Source organism: Serinus canaria, chromosome 1, assembly GCF_022539315.1.
Source record: "Serinus canaria isolate serCan28SL12 chromosome 1, serCan2020, whole genome shotgun sequence".
Lineage (NCBI taxonomy): Eukaryota > Metazoa > Chordata > Aves > Passeriformes > Fringillidae > Serinus > Serinus canaria.
This window is the reverse complement of record NC_066313.1, coordinates 87,664,308-87,677,654: the sequence shown is the minus strand read 5'-3', so window position 1 is coordinate 87,677,654 and position 13,347 is coordinate 87,664,308. Positions and strand designations below refer to the sequence as shown.

Sequence of the window (13,347 nt, the reverse complement as noted above, 5' to 3'; positions counted from 1 at the left end):
CTTATTAGAACTAAACTCAACATATTACTATTGGATTGAATTTAAACTCAGGATATTTACAAAGTTTGTAGCATTTGAGCATTGACAGCACTATGCTGCATCTATACAGTATGACAACTGTCTTTTTCTTTATTATATTGCTAAATATTTTCTTATGGCAGTCTGGTCAAAAAGAGCAAGGAATGTCTTGTGGTTAGAGACTGAGCAGAGGACAGAAAAATCAAAATTTCTTCACTGCTTTGCCACTCACTTCCATCACTTTCAACAAATCCAATTCTCATAAATGAACACAATAAAATAACTGCCTTCTCTAGTGCAAGTTTTGTTAATACATATACAAAAATATAGCTTCAGATGTGCTTAGACATCACAAAAGAGATCACATACATAGGGAAACCACATTTAAATACACAGTGCAAAACTTAAATTTAACTTGAAAAAGAATTTGTTTTTTATTTGCCACTTTCTGTGGGTCAACACTATGAATTTATGTTTTACAAAGACAGCAGTTCCTTTTTATACGCTACCTGAAAACATCCATTTTTCATATATATTTAATATGCAAAATCCATTAATATCTTCCATTATTTTTTAAAATATACTGCAGGAGGACTACTTGTCTTACCTGTATATCAGTGTCTAACTGTCTTATAGACCAGTAAATAAATTTAATCACAGGCACGTGCAGTTTAGGATTCACATATGGCATCCACTGGAGTTGCTCAGCAGCTATAGGCAAAAGCTGCAAAAATATACAAAAATAGAATTACATGCAGTATGGGAACTATTCTATAAGCTAAGTGTAAGTGAAAAACAAACAAACAAATCTCCTAACTTTCTCTTGGAGTTTATCAGATTACATATGCAAATGTCCTCTGGGCAGATCCAGTACAGCTAACACAATTGTATACATACACAGGTGTTAAATTTTACATAGGTTTACATGTGGGAATGGAGATACATGTGAGCTCAATCTCATGTAAATCCAATCACAGTCACTATAAATCTTTTATATAATAAATAAATACAACAAAGTGAATTTTCTGAACACCTCACTGATTTCTAAATCTCGGTATCACAAGAAAAAACAATAGAGGTGTTAAAATACAGCATAGTATCACCTTTTATTGGTGATAAATTGAAATTTTAGTATCTAAATAGAAATAAAAATATTTTAAATTTGATCTGTTGATCTCCTTAAAACAATGCATGACACATAAAACACAAGACAAGCTATCACCTCACAGAAGTCACTTGAAATAAAATGCTGAAGCTCTTAGGTTGAGACAGGATATCACACTTTTTATTAAAAATTATCTGTAGGCTTTACAAATGAAAAATTACCTATTATATCTCACTGCTAGAATGAATACTGATTTACTAACAATTATTTTGTTTTAATTACATGATGACCTGTTATACTCTCAGAATCATTAAAAGCACAGCGAAGTCTGAAAACATATTAACACAAGCAAACAACCCAAACCCCAACCCAAACCCCTTTACCTTCATACACTTTTCCTGAGTACAGGAGTTCTTTGAGCTCTGGGTAACCCTAGGTTTATGACTCTCTTCTTGTGTTTTTATTTTGCTAAGATGCTGGTCAGAGATCCAATCCATAAGATAAGTTAAGAGCTCATAGACTTGTGAATTCAATGGTAGCTGTAATATATTCACATCATCAGATATTTCAGCTTTCAATTTGATGCTTTTTCTAAGCTAAAACAGTAACAGACTGAAATACATGACAGAACATTAACTATGAAATATTATACATAATAGAAAGAATGAGAATTTTATGCCTGAAAAAACCTGAAAGGTAAGTTACTGTAGTGTGAGCTTGTGGAAAATGTATTCAAGCTGACAGTGATCTTGAGCAGGCCATGTGTGCTCTGCTGGCCCTTGTACCTGGGGTTTGAGAAGCCTGTATAGTATGAATGGAACTGTACCTTACAGTATCTCTGGGAAAGGTAAACTGTAGGCAGATCAAAGGTTGGAAGGTGGCAGTCCTGACTGGGAGACCCCTGTACATCAAGGAGTCAGAGATTCACACCACAGTTAACTCCAGCAGGTGCAGCCTGTGCTCTGCTGCACAGATAACCAACTGCACAGTTTATCCTGTGCTTGGCTACAGGACAAACTCAGGCAGCTCCCTCTTGGTACTGCTGATCCTGCCTGGCCTTGGCCTTGTCTAAAAGGACAACAAGTTCTTCTCCCATGAATGTCCTTCATGAAAAGAGTTGTTTTCTTGCAAGAAAATTATTTATATATTGAGTGGCCAAAAAGGAGGGGCTTCTTTCAATGGACAGGCTCTCCTCAGCATGCCCTGGGAAAAGTCCATCAGGGCTCCATTTGATGCTGCACAAACACAACGTTCCCAGCATCTAAAGGGACACAACATTTACTCACTCTCTGTATTCTTCCTCTTACTCTGTCTTGTTTTAATAGCCAGGTAATGAAGCCATTTGTTGTCAGCCTTTCTTACAAAGACCCAGAAGGAACCCTGCAGTGTTTCTTTCTCTCACTCCCCAGGGCAAAATAAACACCTGTTGTGATGATTTCTTGGTGTGAAAAACATATGCCCATAATTTTTTTTGTACTTGATCAAATGGTAGTAAAACAGCTTGGAAAAAAATTCATACAGAATCACTACACTTTATAATTCTGGACAAACAAAATACAAGGACAAAGCAAGTCTTTAAAGCCCTTCACATGGGGAAATTCTTATTTCAATACACTAGTCTTACTTTGTGTCATTTTGTGCAATCCACTATTGATAAATTGTTAAAAAAAATAATAAAGAGTTAATGAAATTCTCATCTTGGCTCTACTACATTGCAATGAAATACTCTACAAAAGAAATCCAGAGATACCTGAAGACAGGCTGCATGAATAATTCCCTAAAGACCTCAAAACTTTTCTTCTATCTACCTTCAGATAACTCTTTTCTCTTTACTCAGAACTGTAACTACTGATACAATTTGTATTTAATGTGCAACCGAAGTATGCTAAAACCTATATAAAGAGAATTTGTTGGCTTTATATAGACAGCACAGTTTTAAGGCATTCAGTGTAGATCAATTAGATAGGGTGGTGTGAATATCCTTCTCATTTCACAGTTTACCTCTAGCTGGAAAGACAGCATAACCAACTGGGAGATTCTGGCAGAGTAATACCATAAATGGAACTGCATGGAGACAGAAAGAATTTCTTAAAGTGTTGTAAGAAGGTTTTTTAAGGAAAAAAGGTGATTGTTTTGGAATTGTGAATGAACACTGCATTTAATCTTTGTTCTTCACTAAAGATTATTTCTCAAAAAAATAATAGTAGTATACCACTTTTGCTTTAGAAGATTAAAGGTTCTTTACTGGATACTTCTGAAAGACTACTTTTTACCTGGTGTTATTGATAAGGATAGTGCTGTACTGTAGCAGTAACCAGAATGAGTCTAAGATTTGTTCTGACGCAGCAAAAGAAACCTGTGACAGTGGATGCAGGTTATAATTCTAATTGGCAGATGAAAGATAACATGATCTGAGGAGGAAAACTTGCCATACAAAGAAAAATAGACACATACACATAAGCAATATGAAATTCAAGACATATTTTTAGCAACAAAGTTAACTCTTTGTCAAGTGTGGGTTTTCCCCCAATATAATCTGTTTCTCTTCTTAATGTAACTCATCAAATAAAACTAAAAGCTACATTTTGCAATTTCTAGCAGATACACAGAGAACATTACACTGCCTAATGTCTTCCAAATGAAAAGATTCAAGACTTCTGCTTAATTCTTACCGTAGCAGTTCTTGATTTTGCCATCACTTTTTCCTGTTTCACAGGTTTGCCTTCTTTCATCACTTGATACAAATCATTAGATTTCCATACCTTTGAAAATTCATGCTTCCTCTAAACAAAATATAACAATGAATTATATTTCACTGGTTACCTATAAAAGCAGGTACCTGTAAGAACAAACCTTACTTGCAGATTTTCTAAACGAGCTTTTGCTTTTCGTGCTTGACCTTCCAACTTCTTGTTCAACTCAGTTACATCACTTAACTGAAAGAAGCAGAAAATATTAAACTATAAATTCAAAACTCACACCTTGACTTAATTATCACAGTGAAGTAACTTAATGTTGATGAGAAGCTAAATTATTTAAGTTTTTTCTTATTAGCATGAAAAGTGATAGAGACAAAATCGTCATCCACTTCCCTCAACAAATTGCAGAATCATAGACTGGTTGAGATTTGAGAGCACCTCTGGAAGACATCTAGTCCAACCCCTAGCTCAAGCTGGGCCAGAAAGAAGTGTCATTGTAGTGCTTATGTCTGGCTGCTCTGTCCAGACAGCTTTTGAATAGTTCCAAGGTGTTAGACTCTTATCACCTCTGTGGGCAATCTGCTCCAGGATAAATAAGACAGCAGCACTATCTCTTTGATGACCTGCAGCCCAGCCTTTCAGAGTGCAGAAGAATAAGCACTACAATGACACTCTTAGATATACACTAGATATACACTCTTAGATATACAGGCACTTCACATTTGATTACTTTTCATGGAGTGACAAAAATGCACAAATTCAAGAACGTTAATCATAGTCTTGTTAATGCAGAAGGTGGTTACTGACAATGCTAAAAAACCAGTTTGCTTGGTGAGAAAAGATCAGGAAAACTGCAACCTCTATTTAAATAAACAAAACCCCATGCTTTCTCCATACAATAATAAACAGCATGATCATCACAGAAGCCCTCAGTTTGCCCAGAAATGCAAAGATTTTACAGTGAGAGGAAATAACAAGACAGATGGGTTGCATCAGAACCATCAGCATCCTAGGAGTTAGGTGTGAGTTAGGTCTTTCCCTTCTTAAGGGAAAGAATAAGGCTCTACTATAACTTTTTTATTGTATCCAGATTACCAGAACATTAATTAGGCCAATGAATAAACAATGCTCAAATAATTTAGATAACTTATGTATTACCATTTTAGACCAGACTTTACAGTCAACTCTACTCAACAGTCTACTCTATGCATTACTATGAAACACACCATTCTAGTTTACAAATTGAGAAAATACTGCTTCCATTAAAATTTGCAAAAATAACTGAAAATACTTATCAAACATTAAGTTAGAAATAAACATTCTACTTTTTATTTCATAGAACCAGCATAGCAATTTGGCACAACAAATTTGCACAGGGTGGATTCCATTATGTCCATTTATATTCCATAAAAAATACTTTCTCTCCATCCATTCTCAATGGATTTTCCCTTCCTAACAATTAGCTGTTGCTAGTGAGTCAGTAGAATAAATCCTACTTCTTTTTTATACTGTGAAAGATCAGAAAGGCTAAATTTCAAGTACTAGAAACAGGTGAGAAAAATACTTTAATCATTCATACAATTCTTGTCTTAGAGAAACAAAAGGTCAGCAATTTTGCAAACTCAAGCTGCTCAAATATTTGTTGACTGTAACTTGTAGAATTATTTATGACAGGAAATAATAAAGTTTACCTGTTTTCTTAAAGAGTCATTCACATCCCTCAAGCTGTCATATGACGACTTCAGCCTCCTATTTTCTTTAGTTATTTCTCTCAAGGCTTCTGTCAGCTGCTTAACTTCTGCCTCATGTTGCTTTAGAAATACCAAAGTTAAGAACATGTTTTAAAAGAGACTATTCGAGAAATAATACGTTCCAGTTAAGTGTTAAAAGAGTTGGACAAACTTTTTAATATGAAGTACTTTATGTCCAAATTTACATGTTTAGTCAGCAGGGAGAAACACAAGATCTGTACTGCCTATTAAGATCTACAGGGTCTATACAGAAACTGAGAGCAACATGCACAGCCTATAGCTCCTATTGCTGCCTATTCTACCCAGACCAACTATATACATGTATATTTCTCAAACAATTCAGATGTGGGATGCATTTATGAACTAAAATCAATGACAAAGCTTTTACTTACAGCTCACTCTTCCAAATATTTACAAAAAGTTGTGACTGTGTTTTGGGGTTTCAGCTCATGTTTCTGGCTTTGCTTACTCTGAATCACGCAGAGTGAGAAACTAATCCTATGCCTCGTAGAGACTGGGAGTCTGGTTTACAACACAAACATATGAATTATAAAATACAACCTGCATATCCACTGCTGTTCATCTTTTACCCCTGAAATTTGTTTTATATTTAATCTTCTCTGGACCTTTAATTCAAGTACCTCAGATTTGGTAAAATAGCAAGGTTTTATTTTACTGAAAATATTCTAGCTTTCATTTCTCTCCTTCCAGGAATTCACTCTTCACTACTCTTTCTTTCCACACCTCTAAAGTTAGGCTGGTCTTCCTCCAAACTTTTTGATGTTTGTTTGCTAGTACTCTCTGCAATAAGTGTTATGTCAGATCTTAATGTGTCTTAAAGCATTCCCTTAAAGCAAGGAAATCCACTGCAACTACAGCTAATGCAAAGATACTCACAATTACAGACAGACCACATTTTTTTTCTAATATTGGTCACATAGCTTTCACTATTTTACAAAATAGTTACCTCCTTTTTCTAACTTGGAACTGCAAAATGTACTAACATCAGACAAGTAAATGCACTATTCTGAAAAAGAAGTCATACAAAAACTCTAGCAATATTGTTCAGTACTTTTTATTTAAATCTTTCCTTCATGGATTTCAAGGGCTCCAAAGAAATAAGCAGGATTTCCAGCAGACATGTCATGCCTTAAGAAAACTACAAATTAGTTCAAGCACAAGTAGAGCAATATTTATCATTAAATATATTATTTCACCTCTTTTATAGCTGCAATTTTTGTGTGAACTTCTTCCTCAACACCTCTTATTTTAGCCAAAGCTGCTTCATGTTGAAAAAACAACACTTCTTGTTCTGTTAGACAACGTTCTCGTTTCTGCAGTTGCAGAGCATACTCCTGCTGTGCTGAACTTTCTCTCTGTACCAAGAAAAAAATGTTAAACTACTTTAAAAACCCATGTGAAGTGTTCCCAAATAATGCTGAATTTAAAAATTTGTCCCAGAGATATGTTTAGCTCTTTGTGAAATTATAGTTACACAAGAGCTTTTAAATACAAAGTATCCTGACAGACAACTCTGTTCAGTTTCCTCCCACATTAACCCAAAAGACCTCCATATGCATTGGAATGGCTCAGCCTCCCAAAATGCAAAATTCAACTCTACATTGTTGCTCCAGAAAATTAAAGTTTGGCTTTTGCTTCCAAAATATTTGGATAATGGTATTAACTGTAAGACAGAACAGAGTCTGATGTGACTGTCTATGTTGAACACTAGATTAATGATATTGTTTCTTCAACTAGTAAGAAGCATCTCTGAAAAAGCAGTGAATTAAAAAAGAGATACAAAATTATTTTTATCTCATATATTGGAAAAGACAATTATGGCAGGGAATCCAGCAGAAGCTTAGGAACTATTAAAGAGTAAAATCATATAGGAGGTTCTTCTATTAGTAGCCTAAACCTGCTGGAGATGAACTGGTGGGATGAAGAGAGGGATTTTGGAGGAGGCCACGAAGGCAAGCACTTTGGAATGCCTAGAGCCAGGAGAACAGTTTCTGATGTTCTCAAGAGAAGCAGCGGTTGTGAGTACTTCCCTCTACACACACAGTGTGTCACGAGACAGTCTTGGATGTAGAAACACTGTGTTCCAACTCCCTCAACTCCCTCAACTGACTCTGCCCACCTACCCATCTACCTGGTCTACCCAAAATTCAAGTCAAAGCATCATTACTGAATCACTGAATTAATCTAGTGGAAGAGACAGATGAAGACGCAGATTTAGTATATAAGTAACTGTGATTAATATAAATTATAGTAAAAAATAACAGTTTAATATATAGTATTATAGTATTCAATTCTTTCTCGAGTGATATAGATTATTCAATGAAAATTTGAAGGTGATTCCAGTTCCTACCTGGAGCTTCTGATGTATGACAAATAATTCATCATAAATCTGACTGATGTGAGGAGGTATTAAACCTTGCCTATTGCATGCCTGAGCACCAGTTCCATGCACAATTTTCTTTAACAAACCATGGTTGATAATTTGGTCAGTATTTTCTTGAGTATTTCCAGCCACATAAGATGGTAAAGTGAGGCCTGTCAACATGGAAAAAAAAGCACTTTACTGTAAAAAATCAGTCCTAGGTAAATATTGATAGGATAGCTGTACAAAACCAGCAAAATATGTTCTAGGAATTCAGAGTTACAAGTACAGAGTGAGACATATCAAAATGTGAAAGTAATTGAAAGAATTATAGAGATTTGATTGAAGTTCTTGTTCCATTATTTATTCAAACTGATCAAGAATTAACAGTTTTATAAGTAAAACTATGCCCTCCATTGCAATATAGAAATCCTAGAGATATCTGTATGGAATCTATGCACAGACTGAATCATGTCACCAAAATCTCCTATTACTTTTATAAGGGCCTCAGGCAAGTGATTTGCTGCTGATTAGACCTTAGGGTGACACCTAACTAAACAGGACAAAACTTAAGAAACTACTGGATGCCACATGAGAAAATAACATTAGTATTGCTTCAAGCATGTCTGAACCTCATAAAATAATTCTAAAGAAAGTATTCATGTGAAAGATAAAATCCCCCCATTAAAATACATTTTAGGCGACTAGTGTATTTCTAAATTGAACAGAAATTCACTTACTAGGAAGTTTTTAAAGTTACATGTTATACTTCATGGAGAGTTGTAAGAATGTATAAAATCAAATTTTTATTACCTGCTCCTGTGTATACAGCTGTATTTTGAGTTGCATCAGTTTCAGAGCAAATAATGCTGTTTCCTTCTACTTCCAGACCACTTGAACCACAAAAATAATCTTGCTCATCATCAAAACTAAAAGTACAAAAGAGCACGAACTTTAAATTACTCAATTCCTGTCTAACATGATACATAACAGAGACTGAAACAAGTCTGTATAAAAAGGAAACATTGCTTTATGTAAGACTTTGATATTTTACTGATAACAATAGCAGAGTTAAATCATTTGGATGAAAGACATTATTACTCAAATAAATCTCAACCACAGAAATTACATGTTGCTGACTTAAAAATTGTTGCAATAACTAGGCTTTTCATACTGTAAGCACATATAAGTAACAGGTAAAAGCAACACTCTTCTCTCACCACAAACCAACAAATTCCCAGAGAACTAAAAATACAACTCTCCTTTTTAAATTATATTTTCCTGTTTAGTGTAAAGTAGCCCTTAAAAGAGATTTCTTGGCATTTGGAATTGAATTATCTCTAAATAAACATAAATCTGTTTATCAGTCCAGGCTATTCGCTTTCCTCCTAGTGAATTGTTTTATCACCTAGTTAAGTTTAAGTCATTCCTGCATTCCCTTAGCAATTCCAACATACACAGATTAGACTAGGTCAAAATCAGCATCGTTGTTATCACATAAATTAGCTACAAACAGTTCTTTACTTAACAAGAAAACAAGAAACTTTAACCAATTTTTGCACAGTCCAAATGCATCTGTTTTATTTGCGGTTTTATGAGAAAAAAAAAAAAAGGAGAAATAAAAACACCTCCTACCAATCCCAGTTTTTCAGACTTTTCTGGAAATCACTAGATCTGATGCTCTTCTCTCTTCCAGCTTCAGTAAATTCTGACTCTAAGGAACAATTTGATAAAGAAATAGTTCTATTTTTCAGTGAGCTGTCAGCACCACCTGAAATATATAAAATTGCAACAATTCTATTTTGCATTTGAGAAGCTGAACTTAAGAAATCAATAAGGACTTATGAGAAGAACTTGCCATGTAGTTGATGTAGGTTTAAGAACCAAAACCGCCACTGATGCAGCCTGATGAATTATGAACTTCATTATAACAGCTTAAGACATAGTAAGAATTATTTAGGTTTTACATATGGTTTGTCTTTCTGAAATCTTAGAGCTTGTCTGCCTATAGAAATTTTTCTGTAATTGAAATCTGACAAATAGCCAGCTGTCTCCATGCACCAGCTTCTGAAAGAGACCAAATGCATTCTAGATAATAAACATTTATGTATCTTTACATTAAAGCTAAATACATGCATTATGAAGTAAACTGCTACAAACTAATTCAAGCAGGACTTAAAGACAAACAGGCTGTGAACCATTGTTCCAAAACATCCTTTGTGCTTTTTATTTGTTAACATTCTCAGGCTGGCTCCCAGGTATCACAACCCCTTAATCAAGATTACCTATCTATTTAAAATGAGAAAATACAAAAACTAAATAAATTTAGGAATAATGCAGCTTTAGTAAATGTTTTCCCTGTAAAATATATCAAAGCATCATTGCTTTGTATTACCTTTGTAAACTAGGGAACTTCTGCTTTTACATTTGGTGTGCAATGCTCCTGAGAGGCAATCCTATAAGAAAGCACAAAACCATTGCACTCAGTCAGAGTTTTCATGGAAAAAGTATGTTACAACTTACTGGTTTAACAGTTAAACTGTCAAACTTTGTGACAGAATACTGACTTTGAAAAGGGAGGGTTTTTTTTTAACTACATAAATGTAAATGGTCCTCATATTAATATAGAGAGGCAAATATATTCTCTACAGTCTAATAACAAAATACTTGTAGTGTTCTATGTTAGAATATTTAAGAAACTACTTATTTCATGTTACTGTGAAGACAGTAACACGAAATAAAGGCATGAAAGTAGAATTAGGTAATCATGCAAACAGTGTCGTCTACCTTCACATCTAGGCTTTTTATGCCAAAGTTTCCTACTCTACTTTTTCTTACTAATTTATAAGTATGTACCAAAATGTGAATGACAGAAATTTTAGTCTACAAGCAAAATCAATTAAATGCACATTACGAAATATCAGACTTAAGGCAGCTCTCATGATTGTACTTGTTTCACTGCATCTCTCTGCTATGTTCTAGATCAAGCGATCAGCTGCTGTATTTTCCTACCCTTGAATGACCACTTTTTAATGAAATAAAAAAGCACACAAAAACATGTAACATTTCTTCCCTGAAAGCATTAAAGTCTCAGTAAGAGTCTTTAAAAAAAAAGTTTTTAAAACTACTTTTCTTTAAAGTACAGTTTTGTAATTTAAAGCAGAATATTCCCCAAGAAAAATTCCCCAGAGAATCTAGATCAAATGCTATTCAAGTTGCAAATCCTTCTGCAGGAACTAGTGGGACATACAGCCTGATTTGAGCTGCTAAAAAGCTCAAAACCTTCACACACATTTGAGATGGTTCCTGATTCTAAAATGGCAAGCTACTTTCCCTAAGGAAAGAAAAGCTGGGTTTTGTATTTGTTTGATGACTCCCATGACTAAGTCAGTATCCCAATCCAATGTACTTAACTCAAACCCACTTTCAATCTCTCCCAATCTTTGTTTGTTCGTGGTATTTTTCCACCATACAACTTCCACTGCAGCATGAATCTGAGCACTTAAGGCCTGTTATCCCCCAGACACACTGCAAACATTTGACCCAGAACACAGGTGCATGAAAACAATTGCAAAAATTTGTTTCACTGAGAGACAAACAGAATTCAGGCAAAATAAAGGTACCTGGCCAGCATGTACTCCTTCTACTAAGTATCAAAGGCTTTTGAAACACCACAAAGGGGAAAGGGTCTTTGCTGCTGAATTTTTAGGCAGATCAGTTTTGACTTGTCAGCACAAGTAATAAAAAGAAAGGAACCACAATACAGTTCCTTCATTCATCGGAGTGCTAAGAGCCCAAACTTCTCTGGTGTAAAATAACATTGCCATACCTTGGCAAGGGACTAGTGGCCATCATAATTAACTGTCTGGTCATTGCAGCAGTCTCTAATGAACCATGGGTTTGATTCCTGATTGACTAGATATGGAACCATTTCCTGCTCTCTGACAACAGAGCTAACCACTAAGCTTTACAAAAAAAAAAAAAAAAAATTCACAAACACATCTAATGCATTCTAAGTAAGATTGTCAATTACTGTGGCAAAAAAAAAAAAAAAAAAAGAAAAAAAAATAAAAGAAAAATTAGTTATCCTATATTTCATACAAGGTTAATATCCTCCTAAGAGGATTCACATATTTTCTCACTCAACTGGCAGGGACCAAGTCTTAGACAAAAACTGCATGCTAAACTGTGTCTTGTACCACACAGAATCTGGAATTGCAATTTCTAGGGAAATTTCCTGCTCAGACACAGACGACTCTTCAGCACTTCAACTCTAGGGCAATCGTTGAGCGGGGTCAGGGATAGGAGTAGGAGTCCAGAACCTCCTCAGGTCTGTTCAAACCCCACGTTGGTCTCGCACTGCCCGGGCCCGAGCAGCACGGCGCTCACAATGCACCCGTGAGCGGACAGGCCCCCCCACCCTCCATCTCTCCAAACACTCCTGGCACGCAGTGAGGAGGAAATAGCTTTTCTGTGCCTCCTCCCCGCAGGCTGCCCGCCCCGGCCCCGTCTCACCCCGGCCGGCCCCTGCGGGCAGCGCCGCTGCAGCCCCTGGGCAGAGCGGCCGAGCTCCGGGCCCGCCATGGCGGCACCGCCGCACTCGAACCAACCGCCACGAGCCGCGCAGGCGCACTGGGGGCCGCGGGCGGCGCCGGCCCGGGCGGGCACGGCAGGGCAGGGGGAGCTGCCGCCACAGGCCTGGCGGGGGGAGGGGGGCGGGGGGCACGTAACATCGTCATCGTCATCATCATCAAACACCGCTCCTCTTCACCCCTGACACAGCGGGGCCTGTGACTGTGGCATCCCATTCACGACCGAACAGCACCCTGGCAACTGGACCACTCAGTGCCACCTCCTTTAACACCTCCAGCGAAGGTGATTCCAGCATTGGCAGCCCTGGACCGCCAATGCCCAATCAGCCTTTCTGGGAAGAAATTCCTCCTGCTGTCCTTCCTACCTAAACCTGTCCTCGGTAAGTCTGTGTCCCGTTGTCTTGTCGCTGTGTCCCTGGGAGAAAAGGCCCAGCTCCAGGCTCCTTTGAATGGGTGTAGAGAGCAGTATGGCCGCTCAGGACACCTGAAGACTTATTAATGCCATCCTTTAAAAGTAAACAAATAACCCACCAAAACTAAATGTGTGCTGCCCAGGGCAGAGGCATAGACTCTAAGTATAAATACATCCCACACTTACCCATGCATTCTCACTCTTGCGAGGCACAGTTGTAAAAGGTACAAGCAAGCTGGAATACACAAGTTAAAGCCTGCAGCAACGTCAGAAAAGTTGGCTACAGCTAATAAAGACTGAACAGAGTCAGAAGGTTATACTTTATGTATGTCAGGACAAATGCCAATGTTAACTAGATGTTTCTCATTAAGCCAAATTTTTTAGAAA

General features: G+C 36.7%; 1 protein-coding gene across 1 annotated transcript in view; it reads right to left on the bottom strand.

Moving 5' to 3' along the window:
* The window catches only part of CCDC138 (coiled-coil domain containing 138), a 32,937-nt gene extending 20,397 nt beyond the window's left edge, over window positions 1-12,540 (bottom strand). The window contains exons 1-11 of the mRNA XM_050978593.1: window positions 12,472-12,540; window positions 10,352-10,412; window positions 9,592-9,727; window positions 8,770-8,885; window positions 7,945-8,129; window positions 6,791-6,949; window positions 5,514-5,633; window positions 3,982-4,059; window positions 3,796-3,906; window positions 1,507-1,662; window positions 626-742 (exon numbers count right to left, since the gene is read on the bottom strand). Coding sequence (XP_050834550.1) covers window positions 626-742; window positions 1,507-1,662; window positions 3,796-3,906; window positions 3,982-4,059; window positions 5,514-5,633; window positions 6,791-6,949; window positions 7,945-8,129; window positions 8,770-8,885; window positions 9,592-9,727; window positions 10,352-10,412; window positions 12,472-12,540 — 1,308 coding nt within the window. The remainder of the gene's footprint in view (window positions 1-625; window positions 743-1,506; window positions 1,663-3,795; window positions 3,907-3,981; window positions 4,060-5,513; window positions 5,634-6,790; window positions 6,950-7,944; window positions 8,130-8,769; window positions 8,886-9,591; window positions 9,728-10,351; window positions 10,413-12,471) is intronic.
* Between the last annotated feature and the right edge of the window lie 807 nt (window positions 12,541-13,347).